Source organism: Odontesthes bonariensis, chromosome 18 (genome assembly GCF_027942865.1).
Source record: "Odontesthes bonariensis isolate fOdoBon6 chromosome 18, fOdoBon6.hap1, whole genome shotgun sequence".
In the NCBI taxonomy this organism is placed as follows: Eukaryota; Metazoa; Chordata; class Actinopteri; order Atheriniformes; family Atherinopsidae; genus Odontesthes; species Odontesthes bonariensis.
Window position 1 is genome coordinate 18,794,941 of NC_134523.1, and position 14,290 is coordinate 18,809,230.

The 14,290-nt window shown below is 42.0% G+C and overlaps 3 protein-coding genes across 3 annotated transcripts; all 3 read left to right on the top strand.

Moving 5' to 3' along the window:
* The first annotated feature begins 1,772 nt into the window (after positions 1-1,772).
* Positions 1,773-7,538, top strand: bop1 (BOP1 ribosomal biogenesis factor). The gene is made up of 16 exons (XM_075449798.1): positions 1,773-2,002; positions 2,784-2,963; positions 3,080-3,172; positions 3,493-3,647; positions 3,720-3,837; positions 4,006-4,107; positions 4,192-4,404; positions 4,517-4,678; positions 4,771-4,851; positions 4,960-5,029; positions 5,614-5,746; positions 6,124-6,307; positions 6,392-6,683; positions 6,779-6,863; positions 6,966-7,073; positions 7,161-7,538. Exons 1-16 carry the CDS (start codon positions 1,892-1,894, stop codon positions 7,312-7,314), a joined length of 2,241 nt encoding a protein of 746 aa, XP_075305913.1. The 5' UTR covers positions 1,773-1,891; the 3' UTR covers positions 7,315-7,538.
* A 678-nt stretch (positions 7,539-8,216) lies between these two features.
* ntaq1 (N-terminal glutamine amidase 1) lies at positions 8,217-10,593 on the top strand. Its single transcript, XM_075449799.1, has 6 exons — positions 8,217-8,287; positions 8,970-9,069; positions 9,445-9,495; positions 9,591-9,739; positions 9,835-9,959; positions 10,033-10,593. The coding sequence occupies exons 1-6, from the start codon at positions 8,226-8,228 to the stop codon at positions 10,176-10,178; spliced, it is 633 nt and encodes a 210-aa protein (XP_075305914.1). The 5' UTR covers positions 8,217-8,225; the 3' UTR covers positions 10,179-10,593.
* A 399-nt stretch (positions 10,594-10,992) lies between these two features.
* On the top strand, positions 10,993-13,465 carry LOC142367654 (uncharacterized). The gene is made up of 4 exons (XM_075449680.1): positions 10,993-11,341; positions 11,872-12,005; positions 12,353-12,861; positions 13,008-13,465. The coding sequence occupies exons 2-4, from the start codon at positions 11,879-11,881 to the stop codon at positions 13,023-13,025; spliced, it is 654 nt and encodes a 217-aa protein (XP_075305795.1). The 5' UTR covers positions 10,993-11,341; positions 11,872-11,878; the 3' UTR covers positions 13,026-13,465.
* Positions 13,466-14,290: the final 825 nt, after the last annotated feature.

Below are 14,290 nucleotides of genomic sequence, written 5' to 3' on the forward strand. Positions count from 1 at the left end.
GTGGGAAAACATATGATCTGGGGTTCTCAGACACTGTACATCCAGTTATCTGTGTTGGACTTGAGACAAATGTGCATGTGTAAAGACCTACACCACTTTGATAAGGACCAGTTGGTTTTGTCAAGCCAATAAGATCGAAAGCTGGAGCTTTGTGGATGTTCTTGGTCTGCAGTGGCAAAGACCGATTTATAGGAAGAAGGTCAGACCTGCAGGGTGTGGAGGGTCATTTGATGTTGCAGGGTAATTAAGGAAATCCAATGTGTTTCAGACCAACAGGTCACCTGAGACCTTTTTCAGCATGCAGAGTATCACCCTACTGAGTGTGGAGCTGTGTATCAGGCCAGTCAAAGTGCCTATAATAACCCGTCCAACATTACCACACACTTCAGTGGACACAGCAGCGCCTGAATTGGATTTGGAATCAATAAGGAGGTTGTCTACGTCTGATGAGTCCTGTTTTCCTTTCAGTTACATGAAAAGTAGGAATGTGAGGAAGATGTGAAAGAAGGCTGCTCTGAGGGAGAAAAATGAGCCAGAGAGGGGGAGGCTCTGAGCAGCCCTGCTGTTTCTTTTTATTTTTCCCCTGATTCATCCTCACAGTGGTTAAAGCAGGTTAGAATATCAAAAGACAAAGGAATTGAGACCGATTAAACACTGAGTCGTGTATTATATTGATTCCTTTATGTTATAAATATATTTAAAAAAACAAGACACAACTCTCATTAATCACCTGGATGTTTACAGTTCAACAGATGTCGAGTATTCTTTCCCTTTCATATTTTATATTGGCTCATAAATATTGAACCCCAAAGTGCAATAGTTTTTTTTTTTTAAAGACAGAAAAACTAATTATTTGTAGATTTGTTTTGGTAGCTCGTTTCTGAAAGGGGTGGCTTTTAATGTGAAATTATTTTGAAGATGAGGAGGAGCAAGCAGTTTTGTGGAATTCTCCCGATAAAGCAGCATTACGGTGTTTGTGTCACTACTTTCACTGCCACGAGGGGGAGACGGAAGCTTAGTGACCACGGAGTCGGATTGACCGAAAGCGACGGAGAAGCCACAGGCCACGCCGATGCCACAGTCACGTGTAAAGGCGGTAGCATGGTTGCCGCGTCTGTCACGGCGGTGGTGGACCGTGACGTCAAAATGACGTTTCAGGCCTGGCGCTTGCCTTGAAAAGACGGCGCAGCGCGCTGTCGTGCACCAGTCGATTTTTGTAACTTGGCGGCGCCGAGCACAACGAACCGGATGGACCGATGTGAGACCAGGCTCAGTGAGGAGGTGCGTTTGTACAGGCAGCTGTACGAAACTGCAGGGAAACAGCACAGGGAGCACGTAAACTCCCCAAACTGGTACACAGAGATTGGCAGAACTTTGGGGAAAGAGGGAGAGTTCTGTAAGAATGTGTGGAAGCAGCTACGGGACAGATACGTGAAGGCAAAGAAGAGGGCAGAGACTCTGTTGATGCCGGGGGCTTCAAACCTTTACCTCTTTTAACTGAATTAAAAAATTAAAATGATCCGAAAACTGCAGCAGTATCATTAATTACAGTATTCTTGCTCTTGACAGCGGCATTGTTTTCTTCTCCACTTTCGTGGTTGTAGAGTAGAGGTAACTTTCACGCAGCAGCGCCACCTCTGTGACGGAGAAAATTGCAACTACTGGCGCGCAACGACTTGCGCCACTATATAGGGTCCTATGGCGGGCACGAACTCATGACGTCATCAACACCGCTCGCGCGAGCAGACGCGGCAACCATGCTAGAGCCTTAACAATAACTTTGCGACGCCATACCGTCTATGCATTTGGCCAGAAGGTGGCGTCAGCGGCAAACGCCTCCCCTTGCATGTGACGTATTGCCTCTGACCCCGAAAGTTTCCCACGTGGTTCAATGGAGGGGAGTAGTGGAAACGTGCAGCAGATCGAACAGAAAGCAGGGATGAAGAAAGGACGAGAGAAAACAGTGAAGAAGAGGAGTAAAGACGACGAGGAAGAGGAGCAGGTAAGACACACTGATAGCCTGGAAGAATAGGAGATGAATGACTTAAGGGGACTGAGTTAGGAGCTGAGGGTTAGCTGTTAGCATGCTAACAGGGAGAAGGCAAAGCAAAACACGCTGCTGCTTAACAGTCTGAGATCGTGGCAATATGCCGCAATAACGGTGATAATGTTTACAGAGCGGAACCGAACTGAGTTACAGACATGACTGCGTCCAGGAACTACCTCAGATGTTATTAAGGGGCTGCAGAGAAGCCGCTCTACTTAAAATGGTCACATTCTGAATGGAGTTCTGTATTGAGACGTGATAACCATGGCCAAATAAGTTCTCATAAAAAATAAAGACATTCGTGTTGCTGAAGCTATTTGATACCTTCACCCTCTAAACTGTTGTATTAACAGTAAACACAGAACAGCTAACATTGCATTATCACAATGGCTGCTTTCTATTCATTGTGACTAACTCTGAAAACATCAATGAAAAACCTTCTGCTTGCTAGGAGAAATGTTGTTATAAGTGTAGTATATTTTTTGGTGTTTATTTCGGAACATTTTATGCCTCCATAGTTGATAAACACTGCTGTTGCACCAAATACAGTTCAGAAACTTTCCAAACTCTATATTCATGTTGAACATTGTTACAGTCTGATTATAATGTCAACACAGCTGCTGTCCCTTTAGCTTTCACCAAATCTACAATGTATTTGTTTAAATGGGCTTTAACTTTTAGCCATTGTTTGATAGAGTAAGCCGAGATCATGGTCCCGATCTGGTCATTTCCGCAGCTCCTTAACTTTAACAGCAAACCTGCTGAGAAAGATGAGGATGATGAAGATCTATCAGACAGTGAGGACAGTGTCTTCTCGGGACTGGAGGATTCTGGGAGTGACTCTGAGGAAGAGGAGGGAGAAGATGTGGAGAAAGGATCAGATGATGATGACGATGAGGAGACTCCAAGTCAGCAGGTAGTCCTAAACATGTATAACAGTCTGACTGTTGATTGTCTGCATGTGGCTCGCCTGCTCAGCCTGTATCTGTCATTGTTCTCCTGAATGTCACCTGTATGTTGTTCCAACTGCAGACGATTGTACAGAAGAACAAGGAAGATGGAGTGAGTGAAAGAAAAGGAGAGAAGAAAGAAGATGAGTACGAACACGACACCTCAGATGAAGAGGTGGGCCAAGTTGATTTTATTTTATTTATTTATTTATTAAATCTGACAGTCTCTGTGTTCCTCTTTATGTTCCTCTTGGTTCTCATGTCTTCCCATGTTCTGTCAGCTTCTCTGATATCAGCGGTTAGTTTTGTACATCTATCAGGTTCTCACATGCTCCCCTGTCATCTCTGTACATGTTCTATCAGGTTCTACAGGGTTGGTGAAATATGCTCTCTTTGGGAGCCTGTTGTTTTAGGTTCTCTACTCTTACTCCACCTTTCTTCACCTCCTGTTTGTTTAGACAATTCTCCAACGTTCTGGTTCTGATTGTTCTGCAGGACATCCGAAACACAGTGGGCAACATTCCCATGGAGTGGTACAAAGACTTTCCTCACATTGGCTACAATCTAGATGGGAAAAAGATCTTTAAGCCAATCAGGAACAAGGACGAACTCGATGACTTCTTGGACAAAATGGAGAACCCTGACTACTGGTGAGCTGGTTAATATCATCCTGTCTCCTCTATAGTTTTAAAGAGGGAATACTGACAGCATTCTATCTGCAGGAGAACGGTCCATGACAAGCAGACCGGAAGTGACATCGTGCTGTCAGACGAGCAGGTGGAGCTGGTGAATCGTCTCCAGAAAGGACAGTTTGGAGACCTCAGCTTCAAAGAATACCAGGTAAGCCTCACTCTCAGCTTGATCCTGGTGTTTTTAGGTGAGTCTGTGTACCGGGCACACACACCAGGACACCTTGATGCACCTTTTAACCATCGAATGTTAACTCTGCAGCTGCAGGAAGTATGACCCCTGTTACTGTTGCTGACTTTTGCTCTTCCTCTTCCCCAGCCATCAGTGGATTTCTTCACTAATGAAGTAATGATTCATCCAGTCACTAATAGACCTGCAGACAAACGCAGCTTCATCCCATCACTGACTGAAAAGGAGAAGGTAAAAAATACTCACATTTCTTTATGATTGTTTTTATGATGTCTATGTTTCTGACTCTACCTGTTTTATCTCACCCATCTGCAGGTCTCTAAGCTGGTACATGCTATTAAGATGGGTTGGATCAAACCTCGGCGGGTGGAGGACGACAGCAAAACCCGTTACTACGACCTGTGGGCCAATGAGGACTCTTCTATTCTGGCCAAACACAGGATGCACTTGCCTGCTCCCAAAATCCCTCTTCCTGGTCACGAGGAGTCTTACAACCCCCCACCTGAGTACATGTTCACAGACGAGGAGGTGCGTCACCTGGTGTCCTCACTTGTAGTAGTTTAAAGAATACAGAAAAATCTGAGATTAAACCGCCTGTCGCTCCCTATACCTGTTCGTCCTCCTGTCTGACCCTCTACAGCGAGCTCTGTGGGAACAGCAGGATCCATCAGATAGGAAGTTGCCGTTTGTCCCTATGAAGTTCTCAAGCCTGCGTCAGGTTCCAGCATTTCCCCGGTTCATCCATGAGAGATTTGAGCGCTGCCTGGACCTTTATTTGTGTCCCAGACAGAGGAAAATGAGGGTAACTAACAGTAGTTTGTCACCCATCCAGCAAATGGAGCTGTAACTTTAACACTAGATGTCCTTACTTACTTACTTTCTGTCTGCCTGTAGGTGAATGTGAATCCAGAGGATTTGATTCCCAAACTTCCCAAACCAAAAGACCTTCAGCCGTTTCCAACAACACAGTCTCTGGTAAAACACAGACGCTTCATGCAGAGAGTGTTAAAAACATGGTTAGATGGCCTGACTTTGACATAATTCCCCTGTTTTCTTTCAACCCGTATTTACCTTTTTGTTCAGGTGTATCAAGGTCACAGCGGTATTGTTCGTTCCATCAGTGTGTCTCCATCAGGACAGTGGTTTGCTTCAGGTAATATCCTCATCCAACGTTTGTCTTCCATTTATAAGGATTGAAACTTTTAAATATATGTGACAAAAAACTGCCTCAATCACTTCAGGTGAACCAAGGACAAAATTATGAAGAGCAAAATAAAATAAAAAGCTGACTAACCCATGGTAAAAACATATAAACACAAAGCCATCTGTTTAAACCAGCTCCCTAAAATTAAGCAAAACAAGAAAAATGTTCAGAAGAAAATAGATATCAGTCTGTAAGGGGGGGTTTCAGGACCCCCACATGTAACACTGCAGGGAGTTCAACAACATCCCCAGATGTTCCCATTTCACACGTACTTGAATTTTGGGGTTTACAAGGTCTTACAGCCTTGCCGGCAATGGTGCCTGCATAAACTATCCTGTTTTGATCATAGTGTTCATTATGGTCCAAAGTTCTTGTGGATCACAGGCGCATATAAAGCCTGAAAGTTAAAGATATGATTCTCAAGGGGGACGAAAAGAATCTGGACTCTGATGTCAACACTACAGCTCATAAGAGATGAATTATCAAAGTCAGTTTTGTAACTCGTCATCTTTGTATATTTGATGTATTTACAGGTAGTGATGACGGCTCGGTCAGATTCTGGGAGGTGTGTTCGTCTCGCTGTATGAAGACAGTCCAGGTGGGCGGGGCCGTGAAGAGCGTCGCATGGAACCCGAATCCAGCTGTGTGTCTCCTGGCTGTTGCTCTGTAAGGATTTGCATTTTAACCTGTCTGCAAGTCTACCTGTATGACCTTGTGGTTTAATCTTAACCTGTCTATCAACTGTAGCTCAAAACCCACCTGTTCAAAATCACCTACAACACCTGATAAAATGTTCCTCTCCCCCGCCACCACCCTATGTGCCTAAAGTCTGTAACAGTGTTTTTCTCTTGTCTTTTTGTTTATAATGTCTTGTTTTTGTCTCTGCTTTCTGTTTGTTCCTTATGTAAAGCGTCTTTGAGCATTTGGAAAAGCGCTATATAAAACTTATATATTATTATTATTATTATTATTATTATTACACGACCAAGTTATGATGAAAATCTGTCTGTCTTTTTTTCTCACATCCCATCTCTGGTTTTCAGGGAATCTGTGGTCTTGATCCTGTCTCCCTCTGTGGCGGACAGACAGGTCATCTCATCGACGGATCGACTGCTTACCGGTCAGCAAGAGGAAGGGCCGTCAGAAGGGGTGGATCCTATTGTCTGGTCTGAAGCTGAGGGGGAGGAGTTAAATCAGGGGATCCGGCTCAAAATTCAGCATCCCAAAGTGAGATAATCTATCTGATTGGTTGATTACAGGATCCTCATCCATTCCTGGAATAAACTAACTGGTCTTTATTTATCCTCTCAGGCTGTTAATCAGGTGACATGGCACGCTAAAGGAGACTACCTGGCATCAGTGATGCCAGATCATTCGAGTCACCTGCAGGTGTTCATCCACCAGGTGAGCCGAAGGCGGAGCCAGAACCCTTTCAGGAAAAACAAAGGCCTAGTTCAGTGTGTGGCCTTCCACCCTGTCAGGCCCTACTTCTTTGTGGCAACGCAGCGCTCTGTCAGGATCTATAACTTAGTCAAGCAAGAAATGACCAAAAAACTACAATCCAACTCCAAGTGGATCTCCAGCATGGCCGTCCACCCTGGAGGTAAGTTGATCAGGGAAAACAGTCTGTAGTACACTTCATCACACTCAGCCCAGCCTTTTAAGATAGTCACATCTCTGCCGCCTGTCTGCCTTCAGGTGATCATGTGATCTGTGGGAGCTACGACTGCAGACTAGGCTGGTTTGACCTCGATCTCTCAACAAAACCATACAAGATGCTACGGTATTTACCTGTCAATCATTCATACGGAAGACAAAGTAATTTAGTATTTTTTTCCTTTAAGCATTGATCATGTTGATGTTATTGATCTCTTCCTGCGTTTAGGCACCATAAGAAAGCAGTGAGGAGTGTGGCCTATCACAGAGCTTACCCTCTGTTTGCTTCAGCATCTGATGATGGATCGGTTATCGTCTGTCATGGGACTGTTTACAAGTAATACTCGCAAATACGCACAAAAACACTTGTTGGTACACAGGTCATCTGAGGCAAAAATCTTAACATCTTCCTTTTCTCCACTAGTGACCTGCTGCAGAACCCGCTGATAGTCCCAGTGAAAGTCCTCAGAGGTCACGTGATCACTCATGACCTCGGTGTTCTAGATGTGAAGTTTCATCCCACACAGCCTTGGATCTTTTCCTCCGGAGCCGACGCCACCATCCGACTCTTCACCTAGCAAACTATACAGCAATCTGCTCTCTGTGGTCACTTGCTGGTGGACCAGCTGAGCCCCTCTGTATGTGGGTGGAGGTGGCTGTGTCCACCTGCCTATGGTATCCCAGCAACCAGTCAGTGTTGGTTGTTAGGATACCACAGGCTGTTGTTCTTAACAGAAGTAAAGATATTATTTCCTGTCATTATTTTTCTGTTTGTTTTCAATAAATTGTAACCTGCTCATGATTAGTTTCTGTTCTGTTGTTTGAACCAACGAGAAATGACAAAAAAGAACAGGTTTGAGGTTTTATTTAGTAGTTTTCTCTGTTGTAACCTTGGTGATTGAGTAAGTAATAAGTCACCTGAAACGAGCTTCAGCTTTGACATATTGACAACAATTAAATCAGTCTGAATGCTGTTTGGCATGAAATAAGAAACCTGTTTGTGCTGGCTTGAAGATTTCAACATCAGTTTCACAGTACGGGCTCAGGTACAGACGTGTATGTGAATGCTTTCACAAGAGAAAATAAGGAACTTTCTATTTGTATCATAAAAACAACTGTGAAGCCTTATGTTTGGGTTTTATGGCACCCTTTTAACATTTCCAGAAAAGAAATACCCTTGTTGCCCCTGTTTAAATTAAGTTCTGTTTCAATGATTGTTATTTTGACGAAACCTACCATATGAACTCATTACCAAAGGGAGGCATTGTTTCGTACTTAAATGCACACCCTTTGGATTTAGAATTTGAGCATCACGATGAGATCTGAAATGTACAAAACAAGTTTTTCTGTGTACTATTTTCCAGTCGTTGGTCGGTTTTATTTAACTTATCAATTTCACTATGACTATGGGAGGGTTTAAGTTTGAAAGTTTGGATGTGACGTCAGAAACAAACTTCCGGCGGAGCGTTTTCGGTGTAACTCCCAAATCATGAGGAGGGCAGATCGAATCGCACCGAGACGCGAGAACTGCGTTTATACCAGCTGTTACTGGTAAATACAGTCCTGTACTCGGTTATCATGCTGCATACACTCTGATACATAACGCTAGTGTCCACTGGTCTGCACTGCTGTGCTTTAATTTGTCGATGCATGAAGAAAAATCTTTGAACATGAGCTGCTGTCAGAAACAGCTGAGAGTTCAGTGATCAGCGGATCGACGTTAGTTTAATGTAGCTTAGTTTTACAAATAACTTTAATGATAATTTAAAAGTAAATTATAGTAATTTGCGTCTCTTGGTTATATTAGTAAATCAATCAGAATTCATTAAAAGCTAATCAAAGAAAGCATTCTAAACAGTTTTATTCCTCTTCATTGATCAGCAGAAATGGTCATCTGATCTGGATTAAGGAACTTCTGTCAGGAGGATTGTAAACACTGTCTCTCCATTATTGAGTAACCTGTTACTGTAATAATCGATCAAATAAAAGGAAAAACAGCAGGATTCTCAGTGCTCTTAAAATGGAAGGTTAGATGGATAAATCATTCAGATGATCCGCTATTTATTACATTTATCGTCAGCGGCCTCTTCTTAATGCCTTTTCCAAATTAAGAAAGCCAGCTGAAGCTTATATATCCCTGCAGCCTTGAGGAGAGTAGAGTTTAAGAAAGTCTGTGTTTGAAGGTTCTTCTGGAATGTGACTGTCAGTTTTCTTGTCTTTACTTGCTCTGCAGTGAAGAAAATGTTTGGAAGCTCTGCGAGTATTTTAGAACGGAGAGAACAGCTCCACTGGAACAGCTGTTTGTGGTTTTCATCTCTAATGACAAAAGAATGGTGAGAACACCCAGGAGAGCATGACACTGCTGGGACATCAGGTTTGAAAAAAAAAAAAAAATCATCTGCAGTTTTGGGAGAACATCTGCCAGTTCATTAAAATATCTGTCAGATTATAAAAACAACGTATCGAACAATTGTTGTTTTCATAAAGACAGAAATCTACAGTTCCTTGAAAATATCATCAACTCCATAAAACATAAAACAACTCAAGTTCTCCAAAGATCTGCCAGGTTCTATGATATATGCAGGTTCTGTTTAATATCTGTAAGGTTCTGTGAAACAGCTGCACATTCAGTAAGATTTTTTTCAGACGTGTTTCTAAAGAGCAACTATCTTAATCTTAAGGGATGCTCCTGTGTTTCCCCCCGTCAGGTTCCTCTGTGGAAACAGAAGTCTGGACGAGGGGACCAGCCAGTCATCTGGGTTTGTAATTTCACTGCATGTTTGATTTTAACTGTGATATACCAACAGTGCTGATGTCATTATGACACCATCGTTCATGTCATTGTGTGCTTTAGGATTACCATGTGATCCTGATCCAGGTGGGTCTTCAGTCGGGCTCTCAGGTTTATGACCTGGACTCTGAGCTATCGTTTCCCTGCAGCCTGCAACTCTACGCCGCCCAGGCCTTCCGCTCAGACCGCAACATCAAACCTGAGTACCACAGGTAAAGCTGCTGAGTACCAAAGGCAGCACACCTGGGAGTCACATTAATCATCTTTAATGTTTTATCACATTAAAATCTGCCTGTGTCTGTGACAGGAAGCTGCGTGTGGTTCCTGCTGACAGCTTCCTGTTGAATTTTGCATCTGATCGATCTCACATGAAGAACTCTGATGGAACCTGGAAGATGCCCTCTCCGCCGTACCCCCCCATACACACTTCAGGTAACAAGTCTCCTCAGTTATGACATATGAAGACATGATGATGTTGTCATACAGTGATGCGTCTCCTCCTCAGAGAGTCAGATGAACCTAGACGACTTCATCAGTATGAACCCTGCTGCCGGCTGGGGGACGGTCCACAGCCTAGACGAGTTCCTGCAAAGATACACAGGAAATCGCTCCTCGTTGTCATCATCTTCTTCATCAACAGCAGCATCGTAATAGTGGTAATTTTGTTGCTCCAGCCGGTTGGATGTCATGGTTTGGATGTCTTGTCCAGGGGGAAGATCTTACGGCACATTCTACTGGTCAATGTAAACAAGCTTGTTTAATAAGATTTGGTTTCACTAAGAGACAATTGTTGATGAACTTTGATAGGAGGATGACATTGTGTGACATCACATGTGTCTTCCTGATGTTTGATTTCCTCATACCAGCAAGTAGAGCTCAGAGAAGCCAAAACGAAAGTATGATGGATGTTCAGCCATCTGAGCTCCTGCACAATCGCACAAAGAGAATGATCCTTTAGTTACTGATGGGACATCAAATCAATAGGATTAATGAGCTGTAGATTGTGATTTGACCTAATTTATTGTTTGTATTGAATTTATTGAACAATAAAAAAAAGTTATTGGCACCTTTGAGCATCTTGACTTCACTGTTAGAGCCTGAAGATGAGAAAGTAACAATGACGGAAACAATAAATCTGATCAGTTTAAAGATTAGTTGATCAGCTGTCTGAGTTTAAGACTGAATTAATTACATCTTAACTTGTTTTTCCATTTCAGCCTACAGTGTGGACCTGAAAAAAATGCAAAACTAGTTGATCAGAGATCTGCAGTAGAATCTAACGCATGCATGAGTAGGTCTCAGGGCTCTGGTGATGGTTTAGGACAGCATATGGGTCACCTGTCCTCGAAATTAAGTTTATTAACCAAATTTAGCCAATATGCAGCCTGAGAAGCCAAATGTACAGATGGTGTGCAACAATATTCAACTAACATGATAGAGGAGTATGTGTAAAAGCTAAAGATAATCAGTTAATGCCTCTGCTGATGAGATTGTGTGGTTGGTATAATTTATTGTGACCCAGTGTACAAGTGATAGATTCTTAAAGGAAATCTGATTTGATCATTTCTTTATGAGGGCTTGTTGAGAGTAGACAGCTCTTGGTGATTGCCTTAATTGTGTGGTAATCCTTCAGATTAATGAAGGTTCTGCTTCTAGATATATCGGTAAGTAATAATTGAAAAGATGCCTGGTTGAACCTGTTCCACCACCGAATTACACCTGACATACAGTCAGTATTGTTCATCCAAAAGAGGAAGTAGGAAGAGACGAGAGACGAGACGAGCTTTAGACCGTCAGTACAACAGCTGAAGCAGGTAAAGTTAAATGTTTTAAAGTTAAATGTTTTATTTTCTTTGGTGGTATGAGATATTTGACTGTAAACTGTGAGATGGAATTAATTCAGTTTGATCAGGTAGATGTTGAGATGACTTTGTTAAAGAGGACTAAGTTTTTGGGACAAATATGAAACATTCTCTGGAAGTGAAACTGCTCAGTACTGAACTTGAGTCGTGGCTATTTGTGAGTATATTTAGTTTCTAGTGTTGTTTGTACAGTCATCAAAACAAACTATATTTAAAATTGGACTATGATTTCAAGTGAACTTCAGGTGATTGAAATCAGCTTCACCAGGTAAACTGATGAGCATTTTAATCAACATTTTAAGTAAAGCGGCCGACAGAATAATCAACACGTCTAGCAGGATTTTCTTATTTGTCACAAAGAAAGTGCTTCCAGTTCTCCCAGATCATCTTGCTAATATTATACGTGTTCTTAACTAGTCACTTCTGAGCATTACCCTCTCTGTTCTTGATCACGCATTTGAGCTCCGAAAGTTTCTCTGCAGAGCAAACATGAGTGGGAACAGCAACACTGAAGAGGGTGGAGGAAAAGGAGGAGGAAAAGCAGGAGGAGACTGGATCTCCTCTTTCTACATGCCAACAGCAGTGGGTGCTGGTGTGGCTGCTGTGGCATTTCTGGGTAAGTTACAACCAGTTTCATTGAGGTAAAAATAATCAGTGGTTTAGAACAGGTTTTATCCTACTCCTCAGTTTGTGTTTCAGCAATAAAAACATGAATGAAAATTCATGAACAGCAGCTGTCGGCATTCAGATATAATTTCTTTCATGAACAGAACGGAAACATTTGACCTCTTGGGAAGTGTTGAGGTTTTGTTCCAGGTTCGGGTTCATCAGAAAAATTAATCTTTGCTGATTAAAAGTAAAACAAAAGCTGTTAAAGAAAAACAATACTGCTGTCCTCCTTCATCTCAGGTTTCCAGCTCCACGTCTTCATGTTTCTTTTGTTCTTGTTTTCCTGTGACTCAGGCTGGCAGATGTATCAGACCAACAAGAAGATGAAGGAGATGGAGTTGGAGATAAAGAGAAGCAGGGTCTATATTAGAAACAATGAGGACATCTCAGCTTTATCTTTGATCAGTCTGTCTAAGGATTCAACAGAAGAGAAAAACATAGTGTGTGAGACAGCTCTCTTTAACACAGTGGCACTCTCTCAATCATCAAAGCTGGATGAGTTAGAGAAACTGTTGGTGGAAAGGCAACATGTCTTCTGCAGCTCCATGAAAGCAAAATCAAAGCAGGAGCAGCTAGAGAAGCTGGAAAATGAAATCAAGAAGGAAGCTTCTACTCTCCTCTTTCAGGGGTTTAATGTAGAAGCAGGTTTAGAGAAGATATTCAAGGAAGATAAACACTGTGGTTCCTGTCTGAAATATCTGGTGACCCGAAATAAGAGAAGGAACGGACGCATCATGTGGGAACAGCTGAAACGCTGGAGGAGTGTAGCAGAGAAAACCATACAAGACAATGGTGTCAAAAATGTAAGTACTTCACTGAAAATTCCACTTTATTTCAGCTTCCCATTATTATGTCACAATAGATCATAAAGTATAGAACAGAGATAATTATCCCCTAAGTATGGTAGCTCATTTGCTCATTGCTTTCCCATTCTCTTTGTTGTCTGCAGCTTCTTGAAGATCCATAGAAGAAGTTTCCAGTGCTCAACTTGGTCATAACCTTCTTTCAGAAAATCTGCTCTACTGGATTTCTTATATCTGGTTCTAAGGTCCTCAGGGAGCACTGTATCTGTTAACAAAGCTAGAGTTTTTCTCTTTTCTCCCTCATTTCTTCCTCTGTGATGTCCTGTATCAATTTATTCTCACACATCTCACTTACCCCCCCTGTGAGAGGTGTGGGTGGGACTGGGTTTCCATTTAATGAACTATATAGTTTCCAATTGTTTTTGTGTGTTTTTGTATTTTTACTCCCATCGTCCAGTAATCACCATTATATTTAGGTGTTGATTATAAAAGTTCTGTTCCTGCTTTTCTACAACTCTTTTTTAAACTGTAAGCAGCTTATTATGCAGATAATTTTCTTTTTCATTTGTTGTCAGAATAAATGGGGATCGTCTCCAAGAGATAACACTGTGTCTGTTTTTTTTTTTCTGTTTTATTTCGACCTTAAGATGGATATAAGCATCACTAATGCAGGCAGAGGGTGGTTGACCCCCACACTCTCTTTTAAAGAAGATGTTGGAGGTTAACGGCAGATGGACACTTTAAGGGGGGTTAAGTGGGGTGTTATCCAGAAATGAAAGGGACAATAGGACAGCTGAGAGAAGCTCCAGCTGCTGTTCAGAGAGTGAAACACTAGCAGACGGCGGATGTGCTGCTGTAGTGGATACAGAGCATGTGGTGTACGCATAGAGTGCTCACGTGTTCGGTGCACGTGTCACATACGAGTGTAAAATATGCTTGACAAAAAATAAATAAATAACAAATGAAAGAAAGAAAAATGTGAAACAGGACTGTGATCCTTGAAGAATATGAAACACAAGTCTGACTATCGCAAACCTTTTCTCGTGTTTACTGCTCTAAATGAAACAAGTAAACAGAAAAAAGATGTAGCCTATCGGTGTCTTCGGTTTTGGGAGATTATGGACAAATTAAAAATACGGGACTAAAACTAAAATCAGCAGCAACAAATCTAGACTAGTACGAGAGAGAAGAGAGTTTATGAAAAATAATATGTTCGTTAATACAAAATGAACAAACGGAGAGGTAAAAAATAATCAGCAAGACGCACTGCTGCTCAATTACTTTTAAAATAAATCAACAAATAGATCATTTATAATGACGTGACACCACGAGACATTCCTGCTTCACTACAGTTAATAAATAAATAACAAATAAATGTACTTTTCTTTTAGTTTGTGGATTGGGTCGTGACGTCACCCTGGTACACAGA

Excerpts from the sequence above, each read along its gene's own strand:
- bop1 (XM_075449798.1), top strand. The coding sequence starts at position 1,892 with ATGGAGGGGAGTAGTGGAAACGTGCAGCAGATCGAACAGAAAGCAGGG. Across the intron at positions 4,108-4,191 it reads CACTGACTGAAAAGGAGAAG|GTCTCTAAGCTGGTACATGC; the intron begins GTAAAAAATACT and ends ACCCATCTGCAG. Across the intron at positions 5,030-5,613 it reads AGGACAGTGGTTTGCTTCAG|GTAGTGATGACGGCTCGGTC; the intron begins GTAATATCCTCA and ends ATGTATTTACAG.
- ntaq1 (XM_075449799.1), top strand. The coding sequence starts at position 8,226 with ATGAGGAGGGCAGATCGAATCGCACCGAGACGCGAGAACTGCGTTTAT. Across the intron at positions 8,288-8,969 it reads GTTTATACCAGCTGTTACTG|TGAAGAAAATGTTTGGAAGC; the intron begins GTAAATACAGTC and ends CTTGCTCTGCAG. Across the intron at positions 9,740-9,834 it reads ATCAAACCTGAGTACCACAG|GAAGCTGCGTGTGGTTCCTG; the intron begins GTAAAGCTGCTG and ends TGTCTGTGACAG.
- LOC142367654 (XM_075449680.1), top strand. The coding sequence starts at position 11,879 with ATGAGTGGGAACAGCAACACTGAAGAGGGTGGAGGAAAAGGAGGAGGA. Across the intron at positions 12,006-12,352 it reads GGCTGCTGTGGCATTTCTGG|GCTGGCAGATGTATCAGACC; the intron begins GTAAGTTACAAC and ends CCTGTGACTCAG.